Raw genomic sequence first — 13,747 nt, forward strand, 5'->3', positions numbered from 1 at the left:
ACGCTCAGTGCTGTCCGACGTTCTCTCGAAGCCGGTGTTGTGAAGTTTGCTTACAACTTCCAAAATTAGTTGCTAGTCAACCTGGCTAAGAAAACCTAGGACATCCGAGACTTCTTCCATCGTGAATAAATTTCTAAAAAGGAGTTTCTGACTCTTTAACATGCTGATTTCAGGTGATACGAATATTTTACGCGACCCCTTGAGATTCGTATCACCGAGGTTTTACTGTAATTACTCGCAATTGTTATATTTCTCATATTTAATTTTAGGACCTTGGCACTCCCAGTGAGAAAATTTGGCCTGGCTATACCGAGCTTCCCCTAGTGAAGAAAGTGACCTTCACGGAGCACCCCTACAACAACCTGAGAAGCCGGTTCGGCCACACGCTCTCAAACCTGGGTTTTGACCTGATTAACAAGTGAGTTTCCCCTGACCAGTAACAGCTGGTTTGGAGGACACCTTCATCGAGTCTTTAGTTTATTGACCTATATGCTTCCGCAGCCAGCGCTGAGCTGGCTGGGACAAAGGGGGCCAAAGTGCAGGTGGCCGGCTCTGGGCTGGCCGTCTTTAGAGTGGATGTTATTGCAAGCTTTCTTGTAGATTGCAGCACATTGCAAGTTGTTTTCTAGCTGTTTTGGGTTTCGTACACTATGTGAACATAATATTTGCCCGCCCTTTCAGCAGTAGGTGATTGCAGAATAGCGAAAAGCTTCCTGCTTGCCGGACTCAGCTCTGTTGGTGCAGCTGTTGCAAACAGAATACTGGGCTCGACGAAAGCTATTCCTTCAAGCCTTGCTAAAGCGCCCTACATGCTTCCTAGTGAGCTAATTTTTCTCAGCACATATCAATGAACACTGTATGTTCAGTGGTATTTGCTGAGATTGAGTATTAAGTATTGCTGAGTGGTATTTGCAGAGACTGAGATCAACGTGCAAGGAACCAAAGAAAAAAGTGTGAAAAGCATGCTTGCTGAGCCCGAGGGCGCAGGATGGAATTCCGTCTACGGCGGCTGCATTTCAGTGGGAGAAAAATGCAGAAGCATCTGTGTACCACGCATTGGGCGCACATTAAAAAGACCCAGGGTGTCAAAAATAATTCAGAGTCCCCCACTATGGCATGCCTCATGATCATATCTTGGTTTTAGCACATATAACCCCAGAATTGGATATTAATTTTAATTTTAAAGGCATTCCAACTGTGAAAAATGTAGAGCTACAATTCGCATTTCTGTATGCTTTAGGCTCTTTCATTATCTCAAATCATTATTAATGCATCTGATGGGATGAGTTGAAGAAATGCATGGGAAGATGTGGCAGTTGTGTTCTGCCATCTGCTACCTCTGTGGCGGCTCAATGGCGATGATATTCTGCTGCTGAGCACGATGCAGTGGCAATACAACTCATGAACCACTCTACTACGAAATGCCTGAAAGCCCAAGTTGTGCTTTGAGATATAAGCTCTGCTAATAGAACAGTTGCTAGCTGTACCTTTCATAGGCTCAAGTAACTGTGTTGACGCTCAGTACTGGCAAGTTCCTGTTTCTGTTCCTCCTGTACTGTGCATTTGAGCTGGTAAACACATCTTGCAGTTCCCCTATCTTTGCCTTCGTAGTTTATTGATATCGTCTTGTTGCTAACGCGTTGCTTGCAAGACGCGTCCAAAGAATGTGCCTGTTGTCCTTGCAGGTTCCTGACCTATTACCCGCAGCGCCGCATCACTGCGGAGGACGCGTTGAAGCACGAGTTTTTCAATGAGACGCCGGTGCCCGTGGATCCGTCCATGTTTCCGACATGGCCAGCCAAGAGTGAGCTGGGTCACAGAAAGGCACAGAGTCCCAAGCCTCCATCTGGTGGAAAGCAGTTTGCCAAACAACTGGTGAGTTGGTAGCCTTTTGGGACAATATTTTGGGACAAAAGGGACAATATTTGCCTAACTGTGATGGATGCTTAGATGCACCAGCAGTTTTAAGGCCAATGGGCACGGAGTCAACAACACTATTGCTGTACATAGGGGCAAGTCCCCGAAAGTGGTCACTTTTTCACATCTTTTCTACAAAGTTACCGCTACTACTTTCTGGCCTATAGGAAAAAAAATTAGTTGGCCTATAGGAAAAAAAATTAATTTAAGAAACCTGCCACTTTAGTCACAAGCTGTAAGGACTGTTGCAACTCCTGGCATCACTGACAGTTAGAACATAGTACTAGACGTCTTGCCTTTGTTGATCCATATTGTATCATCAGCATTTAATTTGCAGCTGCTTTTGTGTACCGGTGACTGGGCGCATATTGCTTTTATGGAATCTTGTAGTTTGTGACATGTGTCTTACACAGTTTCATAATTGAAGCTTATAATTCACCAAAAATGCTTGAATTGTAACACCTTGATCACCTTTGAGTCATGCTATAGCAGTTAATAAAAATTAGGCATATAGCTGAAATATGCTCAAAGGTATCTCGAAGGTATTGTGTTTTATGTTCAAAACAAAAAAGTGATGATTTTGATGTGAAATGGATCAAGGCTTTTGTGTTGTGGAGGGATTGCTGGGTTCCTCAAGGCCATAAGGCCTTCCTTGAGGTCTGCATGGAAATGCATAGGGATTTTGTGAGAGGTTTTGTAGAGATATTCAGTAAGAACATTTGGTAACGCTGGGTCATTAAGCCTTCTGTTTTCGAAATGATTGTGATCACTTAGGTTTCACTGTATGCGTCTTTCAGCATTGGGTGCTGGATAAGATAGGTCGTGAAACAATTAAATAGCGTTCTCTAGATCAAGTGCAGGGACGAGCTAAGAACTTTCTCCACTCACAAACCTCATTCACCGATTGTGTGACTGACTCATACAGTGCATCTGAACATGCCTGTCATCTAATTAAGCTCAGCTTTTGTAAGCATGCCAGCATAGCCTTGTTTCTGCGCTTCCTTTCCCTTGTGTTCTATTGTCTACAACATCACTCTATATTATAGTGTTGAAGGCTACAGAAATGTGTACACGGGAATGTTGTTGCCTTCTTGTCCTTTTTGCAGCGTAAACGAAGATATGCTAAAGCTGCTGCTGGCCATAAGCATACATCAACTTGGCGTCCTAATGTGAAAGCGCATTTAAAACGAGCGTCGACATCCATGGTCATTATTTCTTTACGGCGGCATGAAGAGTTTTCTTTCTGTATTTGTTGATCCTGTTTGGCTCTCTTCACCTTTGACTTTCTAAATTTGTGATGTTTCTTCTTACATTATGATTTCTTCTAAAAAATACTGTGTGAAAAGGAGTAGCACTTACCATTATAAGGTGACTTAATCTCTTTCATTTCCATTTCAATAAAACAATGAAGATCCTTCTGGCGAGTTGTGCCATCACACTGTGTTTACTTAGTCAGCCAAGTCATGCTATAAAGTGGGCTTTGAAGTTTAGCCCATCCGCAATTGCAGGGGTCACTTGCATAAAGCGTTTTGACTGATAGATGAGTTTGCTCATGATTAATAAAATGATTTCATGCAATTGATAGTATGTCTTCGGTCAATAAGTTTCAAGTAACTAAAGTTCAAAAATTAAAAGTGTCACTCTGTTGTTGCACAGTAGCTTATGGCCTCGGCAACCTGCTGTCACTTTTGCTTCAACAATGGATAAATCCACGTATAAGTGAAACGCTTTGTGCAAGCTGATCCAGAAGTTTGATCTTCTGGCCTAGTTTAACTTAATACAGTTGAACCTCGCAATAACAAAACCAGCAGGGAACGCAAAATATTCACTTTCGCGAGAATTCCGTTGTTACAATATGACACTGCACTTCAGATAGGTAATGTATAGATAGGTAATGCATCGCAGAATGAAACTTTACTGTCAAAATTCCGTTAACCTACTTTGGCAAGCTTTGCTCAAGGATATATTGAACCACATTGCCCACAGTTCGCTGCATGCGTCGATCAGCAGTGGCAGCACCGCCGTGGAGCAGTATTCTCGGTCAATTGCTTTCGGAGGTACGACCACTTTTGCTAGATTTTGTGTAACTCAGCACCAGCCGCACAGAAACAGCGCTCCCCGCATGCAGCAGCATTTCTCCAGCGAACGCTGTCGCCCGTAGAGGCCGATGCCGAGCGCAAAAGTGATTGGATCTCGTATACCCAAAAGTAAGCAGTCAATCGAGATTACAGCCCCTTCGCGCAAATCTACATCCAGTGCCGAATCCGCACGCGATGCCTCTCGGGTGGCACCGAAACCAGCGTTCCTGAAGCAAGGGATGCGTATTCCCGGACGATCGCTTAATGACGGCCCTATGCGTGGTACTCCATGCTGTGACCGCCATCTCAAGCGTCATAAACAATTCCATGTCAGTGGGACCTGGATTTCCTTGCTTGTGCTGCATTTTGCTCGCCGATGCGCACATTAAACAATGCATCTGGTGTGCAAAAACCGTCATCACATGTTGGTAGCAACATGCGTGCCGCTTCAACCGGGCAATCGTCAAACAAGATGGGGGCCATGACATGTTTTCGGTGCACGCGATCGCTCCAGGTGCTTGGTTGTTTTTGTAAACAAAAATGGCAGCTCCCATGCAAGTGTAATGTGGTGGTATTTTACACAATTTCAGTGCAAAGCAATCGCATTTGAGCATATTTTGGAATCTTCTAGCCTTGCGCAAGTAGATAATATGTGGGGTTACGCTCTGGCAAATTTCATTGATGGGGGATTGTAGTATAGCGACATTTCATTGTCGAAATGTACGAAATTCATTGAATCCTATGGGCGTTTGCTGGAGATATGAAAAGATTTTGTTGTCGCTGGGTTTCGTTATCACAGGTTTCGACTGTATTATACTTCCATTCCATCTCCCTTGAAGTGAAAAAAGCCTGGGATGGGCGAGAACACTTGAAAGCAGTGGAGCCAGAAATTATAGGTTTCATTATTGTTTCTTTGTGTCTGTGTGAAGTGATAGAAATGTCACCCCTCATCGCAGAATACAACATAAACTAATATTTCATTGTCAACTTTCATGCGCTCATTGCCATCTGTTCCTGCAAGCTAGGAGCTCAAGACATTAAAAAAGTCCTGCAGCACTTCTGGACCACCATTCTTGCTCTAGACCTATTCTTAGCATGTCAAAGAGCTAAGAGCAAAAGGAATTGTGATAATGCACGCAAAGCTAAGTTATCGGTCACAAAAGCTTCAAAATACAAGCAATAGAACAGTTACCCTCAACTTGAATTTTTGCATCGCTGGATGCCACACTTTGTTCTCCCATTTCTCCCACGATGTAGAACTGCGGCGCCGAATAGCAGCAAGGCATTGATTGATGTTGCATAGCTGAGGTCAGCACACTATGGTTGCCTAGCCTGCTCAGCCTGATGGCTACAACAGCTTCAGTCAGGCGGATGTTGATACACTATGTGTTCGACATTTTGATGGCGTCGTTTCCATGGGTCAACACCTTGCACATAGCCATGTGATAATTAGGCGATTATTAAGATGGCTGGAAAAGGTAATGCCATAGTTTTTTCACAGCACTGGCAAGAACATAAATTGCACATCACATTTTTTACCATTGATCATCGTGTCACAGATCAATGAGTATGATCACAGGGTACAATCCCCGTGTCACGAGACTAGGGACACATCAGCTATGTCATGACAATGCTAGGCTATTATTAGTGCCACACAGCATGCTTTCTCAGGAGCGTTGCAGCACCTGAGAAAGCTTCATCTGTGAGAGTGGTACCCAGTGTGTTGTAATGACACTTTCATAAAAAAGAAAAAGGGCGACATACAGTAAACTAGTGGCACTTCAAACTGCAAGAAAGAGTAGTGGTGCTACGCTAAATCTTAACAGGCTGATTTGCACAACAGAGACACCTGCATACGAACCATGTGGGAGTAAAGTGCACACAAAACCACCAAAGTAGTCGCAGTCAAGAGTGATGTGTCAGTTAAAGGAAGCCAAAAAGAGAAGTAACAAACACACATAATGCCACCATGTTTCAATCGCGTGTTTGTCAATATTTTCAATAGTGAGTCCTGCTTTTGGATAACAGCGAGTAGTGGATAGTAGTAACAGGGAATAGTTTCTGGAATAGTGAGCATTGCTTTTTGGATAACACTAGGCAATTTTATGTATTGCCATTTTTATTTGTTTTCCTTGTAGGATGTTTCAAGTACTTGTGTGGTTTTGTGTACCTTGTAAATTTGTGTGCTTTCTGGACACAGTTCTGCAGCGTAAAAGTAACACTGTGTATGATGTTCTTGGTGTTCCTGCAGGGCGAAGGAGATGACGAAGGACTTCTGGCGGCTGCAGGCTTTCACATGAACATCCCCAGCAAGGGAAGTTCAGCCAAGGGAACTGGCTTCAGCCTGAAGTTTTAGAATTGCCGCAGAACACACGGTTTAGGCTGTGTCCATGACTGTTATGTGTATATAAAACATAAGACATTACCTGATGCATCCTTCTTATAAAAGTATGATACATGAGCCTCTGAGTCATGATCACTTTCTACATGGCTGAGCGTCTTTCCGGTGCAACAAAGAACACAATTGTGCAATATCATTGACGGTTTTAAAACTAAACCAGGCTTTATGGTCTTGTTCATGATTATTGGCTGTTGCATTTTTTAGATTGCATCATATTTGTAAATTATGGACTGTCCTACTGAGCTGGAAAGGTTTGCTTCATGCATTTCACCTATGAATGAGTATACAGCGAAATGAAGCCAGGAGACACAATGTGTATTTTACAAGTCCCACGAGTGGTCTGTAGCTTGTTGTACTTGCCGTTTCGTGCCATTGCTCTGTTTAGGCTCGGCAACCGTCTTTGCCGCACGACGACTCTTAAGCTTTGCGTTCAACTTCAGAGAAACTTGTCGATCGCCTCAGAGCTATCGGCGCGACTGACAAACTCTCGTGGACTGGCAGCGGAAGTATAAATTAAACAAGCATGGCATCCAATATTGTTCGGCGCACACTTGAAATGGGCAAGATGGCAGGCAGGCAGCTACCAATAAAGTGGATTGAGGATCTTGGCAAGAAATGCTTCCCATTAAAAAAATTGGTGCATGGCTCGACACAAAATGCACAGTATGCTACTACTTACTAGCGCCTAGCCCTACCCGTGTCACAGGAGCCTGCAGGGAAGAAGCACCTGAAAAGAAGCTGGGCCTCTGCCATAGAGGTTAATACAAAAGTTCACGCTAGTAAATCTTGTAGGAAACTATGAGCATCCAGCTTGGTGCAGCGTCATAGCTTGCTGCTGGGCGGGAAACGCATAAAAACTGCCGAAACTGCTCCCCCCCCCCCACTTCCCGCCATGGCTTCTCCAGCCCCATTGCCTATGTAACTCGAGGACACTGACGCATGTGCAGAGCGCATGGCGTGGCCTGCGTGGCTGTGCTATTAGCCTCGTGCACGACCGATGGCAGCGCTGCAAACAGTGCTCTGATGACGTCAGACTAGCACTCGCCTTTGTCTGCTGTGCTCCGGCTAGAATAGCTTCATTTCCATGCATTTGCTCGTGCTCTGACTGCGTTCTGGCTTAGCACGATGCTCTCCAACTAATATGTGTACTTTTTTTCTAGTGTAGTTTTATAAATGTCAGCATTAAGAGGACAATAAACGTTACACAGTCGAAGCTCGTTGATACATTCCCGTTATGTACGTTTACCCGGCGCCAACGTTCGCAATCGAGAACACAAAAAATGACCAAATCGAGTTGCGCAAATTTTTTACCAATTCGTACGATCCCTAAAAACACGATTTTTTGGCACCAACGTTCAGTGCGTCGCCAAACTGTGATATGATACATTTCCCTGCCGCTAGATCCCATGCAAACTAGAAAATGCGAGATGCGCGCGCAGTCGAGAACAGTATATATGGCGGCCCTTCGCGGCAGCTTCACCACAATACACGCCCATCTGTCTCGCGTGAAAACGCCAGCGCGCACTGTGTCTCATTTCGATACCAGCAAATCTCCGGGCTCGCATTCACAGCTATCACCGTCATTCCTATTGCGATAAGCATCTTTGCCTATCTGTTTCACAGCACGTGGTGTCGTCGGAATTGTAGCGCATGCTTTTAATAGGCGATAACCTAAACGCGCTGCCCTTCCCGGCTGCGGACTGAGATCGCATACGTTTTCCGGCCGCGAGATCCCGTGTGAACAAGAAAAGGCGTGAGGCACGCGCGATCGAGAACAGTGTAAAGCCGCTAGTCTCACGTGAAAACGACGGCGCGCATAGTTTCTTATTCCACTACGAGCAAATCTCCGCCCGGGCTGTCGCACGCCGCCAAGCCTATTGCAATAAGCATTTTCACAGCGCATGGCGCATAGCGCCATTCGTAGCGTACTGCACACTTTTAGTAGGTGGCGATAATCCAACCGCGCCGCCGTTCCTTGCTGCAGGCGGCGTGATGTGGCCACCACGTTTCGCTTCGGCGGCATCCGGCGTCGCCCACCAGCTCGATTCAGTTTCGGTTTCCCGTCGCTTTCTTTCGGGCCGCCGGAGCACCACCCGCTCGACGCGCGTCGGCGTCACGTACAGCAAAGATCGGGGCGACGCTTCGCATTACGTAATGTCAACAATAGTCGAGTTAGGTCAATTTTTTTTTAATTCGGATTGTACGTTTTCTCGGTTAGTGAGAGAGAGATAACTTATGTAGTCGCCTGCAGAACGACACCATGACTAAATGGCGCCGTGACGCGGGCCCTGACGTCTTCTCAGCGGGTGGTCTCTACTCAACTCCAGCGCGTGTTACTCCCGCGGTCGGTCACCCTGAGGGGCAACGTTCCGTCGGTTTCGCTCGGCCTTTGTCTTTCAAGAGCCGCCGAGACCTGCTGGACGGCCCAGGTTTGGCTTTCGTGGTCGTAGCATTCCGCCGCAGCCGCGAGTCTCGGCGGAATCGTTGTATCTTGTCGAAGCTTCATCGGGAAACTTGGTGCAATGCCATAGGATGTGCGTCAGGGTCGCCCTCTCCCGCTGGCACACGCGACACACATCGCTCACATATAATTTCGGGTATAGATGAGTCATTAACACTGGGGTGGGTAAAGAACCAGTTTGCAATTGTCTGAACAGCACCGCCTCCGCTCGGCTCAGCCCCGGGTGCGGGGGTGGGAAAGTCCTTCGAGCCAGGCGGTGGAACTGTGTAAGTTCGTAGAACGTCGTCATGCGATCCTTGGCACTACATAACGTTGGACGGTCGGTTGCAGCGGCGCGGTTGGTTAGCGCTCGCGCCACTGCGTGTGCCGTCTCGTTGTGGTTATCGTGCTTCTCGGACGCATTGTTGCCCGCGTGCGCAGGGAACCACTTGATTCTAACATACCGATTTTGTCGTTGCAGGTCAGCCGAGCACAGAACGCGCACAGCCTCACCACACACTTTGCCCTTTGCATAATTCCGCACTGCACTTCGCGAATCGCACAACACCGTCTGGCACCCGGGGTCGGCAATGGCCAGGGCAATGGCCACCTCCTCCGCCTGACACGCCTCGCGGACCCGTAAGCTCGCCGCTGCCCTCGTCGCGCCGGACGACGCCTCGATGACGGTAGCTACGAACGCCGGGCAGTCTCCCTGGTATTCTGCCGCATCCACGAACCTTGCGTGTTCGTCCTTGGCGTGAAAGTCGATGAGGGCCTTGGCCCTCGCCGCTCTTCTCTCCTTGTTATACTCCGGGTTCATGTTTCTTGGGATGAGGTCCACCCGAATCCGGCGCCGGGTTCCGTCCGGGACAGAAAAGTCGCTACTCGCCACTTTCGCTCCGGGCGTGAAGCCCAAGTATTGAAGTGTGCGCCTGCCGGCTTCGGCAGGCGCACACTTAATATATACACTTAATGTACACTTCAATATATATATATATATATATATATATATATATATATATATATATATATATATATATATATATATATATATATATATATATATATATATATATAGTCATGTCATAAGAAGCCAACAAACACTGACACCAAGGACAACATAGCGGAAATTACTTGTGCTTAATAAATGAAGCAAAGAAACGATAAATTAATGGAAAATAAAGTGGATGGAAAAACAACTTGCCACAGGTGGGAACCGAACCCACAACCTTCGCATTTCGCGAAGGTTGCGGGTTCGGTTAGAATATATATATATGTATCGAATTTTAATTGTTCTCATAAATTACCCAAGCAAGAGAGTGAGCATCGGCGCAAAGTTTCTCCCTGATGTGACGCGGCTGTTGCGTGCGGCGTTTAGTCTGACGACAGGGCAGAGGCATAGGTACAGTGTTCTAGAAGGGGGCATAGGCAAAGATGATGACCGTTCCTACTGTTCCCATTCCTTTTCGGTGAGTGGCAGCAGACGACAAACAACCAGGCTGACACTGCATACGCGTGACGCCATTTTGTCTCATACCGTCGGCGCTGATTGGCGCCGATGTAGCGACGATAGTTTAGACGATAGTGAATATTCGCCGCAAAGACGGTAGCGAAGTGCTGGCGCGACCATGCGTCACAGAAGAAGGTGCGCTAATCTTCAAAGAAGATAAAGGTGCGCTCGAAGAAGATAAAATATTCGTAAGTCACGGATGGTGCGGGCTGTTTCAAATTGGCTCGGTCTATTGCTTCAGTGCGGCGTGGCAAAGGACAAAAGACAAAAGTGAAAGTATTGCCCAGCAACGTGACCTACGTCGCCACATCGACAACACATACCACAGGGTTGTCTGGAATCCCTCCCAGACGCCACACGCACCAAACCAAAGGCGAGGCGCTTGGCGATGTGGGAGGGGAAGAGTGTAGCCGCGACCCCGCATATCCTCCACTACACCAGTACGGTGCCTTGTACGACACAGTGACTCCCGCGGCGAACTATCTTGTACATACGTCCCGAAGGGACCGCCCGGGACCCTATACCACCTGCCCTGACTTGCTAACACCTTCGTGTTTAAGCCCCATCAACCTGGGCACAATACAACCCTGCCGACCTACATATAGGGACACGAAAGCTCCGCCCTGCGAGAGGTCCTAGGCACGCAAATGCACCCGCAACTTCCCTAAGGTCTACCATTTCTATGCGTGCTCCTAAACACACGGCCATCGATCTGGTGGAGATTTAATCCACACTTTGTAGCTTATGTAATGATTGGTGTAGGTGGTTAAAGCTTATGCGTAGTGAGTCTCATATATTAACGCTGTTCCGAATAAGCAATCGTGCAGTCGTGGAACAGCTGCGCCAAATTGCGCCAAAATGCACGGAGAGCGGACCTTTGCGCCATCCTCGTGCAAAAATTGGATTTTTGCGGAAATTTGCTCCAAACGTGCGCCATGCAAGCACGCGCAAGAGCTGCCTCGCTAGCAAAACTGAAATCGAAACAAAGCGTGCTATCATCATAACCACGGAAGTCAACCGAGCGGTCATAGCCACGGATGTAGCCGATGTCATTTGTCCTCTATTTGCTGTTCTTGCTCATTTGTTGCATTTTTCTCTGGCGAAGGTTCCAATTTTCTGCCGCTTTGCTGTCTTATTGTGTCGTTTGTGCTGCAGTTCTGTATTTCTATAGTACTATACGGCGGCGCCGAGCTCGCCCAATGAGGCTGTGGGATCAAACTACAACTACCGATAGTGTTCCGTCCCGCGTTGCTCAGCATACTTGTTGACGGTGCCACTTCAGGGATGCCTTGTAATACGTGTGCTGAACCGCCGACGTGGAGGAGGGACGTTAGCAACAGGCAGGGACGTTAGCAACCGCTGGCTAATAATTTACTATATGGGAACATTCCTTGCAACCCTGCGCGATCGAATCTTACGCAGGAGAGCATTGCGACCACCGCGCGTTGCTTAGACGTATATGCCACAACGCAAGGTCGTGGGCTCAACTCCCACCAAAGGACGATGGTTCGACTCCCAGCAATAGTCATGGGTTCGAGCACCTTAATTAACTTAATCTTAATTAAGTGTGCCTTCGTTATCTTATCCTTAATTAACACAGAATGTCGTGGGTTCGAGTGCCTTGACACCGAAGGTCGGGGGTTCGACTCCCAGGAGAGGTCTTGTGTTCGAATGTAATAATTAACTTCATCTTAATTAAGTGTGTCTTAATTAACTTTGCCTTTAATAACACCAAAGGTCGTGGGCTCGAGTTCCTCAGTTAAACTTAAGTTAATTAAGCGTGTCCTAATTGTGTTCGACTTAATTAGCACTAAGGATCGTAGATTCGGCTGCCACCAAAGGTCGAGGGTTCGTCGCCTTTTTGTACCATCGTGTGGTCACGCCGCCATCGCCGGCATTTTCCGCCTCTTGAGCCATTTAATGCTTTCGCATTAAAAAAACCTCTGGATGTGATCACTTCGGTTTAGTCGTATACATTCTATAGGACGTGGTCTTCCTTACACGTCCTTGTTTCACGATCATGTTTTTTTTTAATGCGTTAGCATTCTTGCAGGGTACTTCAAGCACTTCCTGGGGGTTGTCTGTCTATGCTTGTAATTATTTAACCGTTTTCTCACCTACCTGCGTTACTTGTTACCCCGCGGTAGAATGGATAGCGCATCGGGCTGCTGTGCTTAGGGAGCAGAGCTCGAAACCAACAGTCGGACCAACTTGGGTCACTGAGTGTGTGGCAGTGCATACATACAAATGCCACTCTTCAACGAACCTCTTTCACGCCGATATGGATCACTGTAGACGCGGGAGTGGGTAGGTACCGCTGTTCAAAGAAATTGACACCAGCTTGGAGCACTGGGTATGTGTCACTGGGTCTGCATGTGCTGGTCTTCAATAATGAACTTCTTTGACGCCAACTTGGGCCACTGAGTATGTGCCAGTAGGTATGTGCCGCTGCTAATGTGCCGATCTACAACGACGAAAAAAAATCGCTTAAGTTTTCGATGCTGAGCGGAACAGAAACCCCGCAACAAGGGTTCTTCAAGGACAGCAACCCAACACATTAGAATGTTGCGCCACAAATGCACTGCCAACGCACGCCGACGCTTTAGCGAGCTGCGCCATGAATGCACTGAACATGTGCCTCTCTTCAACGACGCTCTCGCCAACTTGGGCCACTGAGTATGTGCCAGTAGGTATGTGCCGCTGCTAATGTGCCGATCTACAACGACGAAAAAAAATCGCTTAAGTTTTCGATGCTGAGCGGAACAGAAACCCCGCAACAAGGGTTCTTCAAGAACAGCAACCCAACACATTAGAATGTTGCGCCACAAATGCACTGCCAACGCACGCCGACGCTTTAGCGAGCTGCGCCATGAATGCACTGAACATGTGCCTCTCTTCAACGAAGCTCTCGCCAACTTGGGTCACTGAGTATCTGCCACTGAGTGTGCGGCAAGCGAGGGAACAATTCTCAGCGTTCGCAGGCGCCGGTGCGCCACGCTTCTCGTCTCGGAGGCCAGGCGCGGACTGCTCGGCAGTGCCACTAGATGGCGCACCGTGTCCAGAAAGAAGCACGAGAGAGGAGCCGGGTTGCCGGCATGACGCGTTTCTCGGCATTCGCACGCATCGGCGCGCCATGCATTTCGAAGGCCACGCACAGGCTTCGCGGCGACGCAAGATGGCGCCGGGTGTTCTTAGAGAAGCGCGAAAGAGGCATCCCGTTGCAGGACTCCAGCTAGAAATCTTTGGTGGTGCCATTTCTACGGAATTTGGCATAAGAAATAAACACGAGGATACACGACCGCTAATGCAGCAATGTCTCGACCGCAAAACGGCTCATACGTCCGTATGCACCAGATTTCGTTTTTTTTTTTATTTCGCATGGCGTTTACATCGAGCGTACG

General features: G+C 47.4%; 1 protein-coding gene across 6 annotated transcripts in view; it reads left to right on the plus strand.

Annotated features, from left to right (window-relative positions):
* The window catches only part of Pitslre (cyclin dependent kinase 11B pitslre), a 60,523-nt gene extending 54,067 nt beyond the window's left edge, over positions 1–6,456 (plus strand). For all 6 annotated transcript variants that reach the window (XM_050194973.2, XM_050194990.3, XM_050194998.2 and 3 more), the window contains 3 exons: positions 270–418; positions 1,686–1,875; positions 6,247–6,456. In XM_050194973.2, coding sequence (XP_050050930.1) covers positions 270–418; positions 1,686–1,875; positions 6,247–6,351 — 444 coding nt within the window. In that variant the 3' untranslated portion in view covers positions 6,352–6,456. The remainder of the gene's footprint in view (positions 1–269; positions 419–1,685; positions 1,876–6,246) is intronic.
* The last annotated feature ends 7,291 nt before the right edge of the window (positions 6,457–13,747 follow it).

This window comes from Dermacentor andersoni, chromosome 3 (genome assembly GCF_023375885.2).
Source record: "Dermacentor andersoni chromosome 3, qqDerAnde1_hic_scaffold, whole genome shotgun sequence".
In the NCBI taxonomy this organism is placed as follows: Eukaryota; Metazoa; Arthropoda; class Arachnida; order Ixodida; family Ixodidae; genus Dermacentor; species Dermacentor andersoni.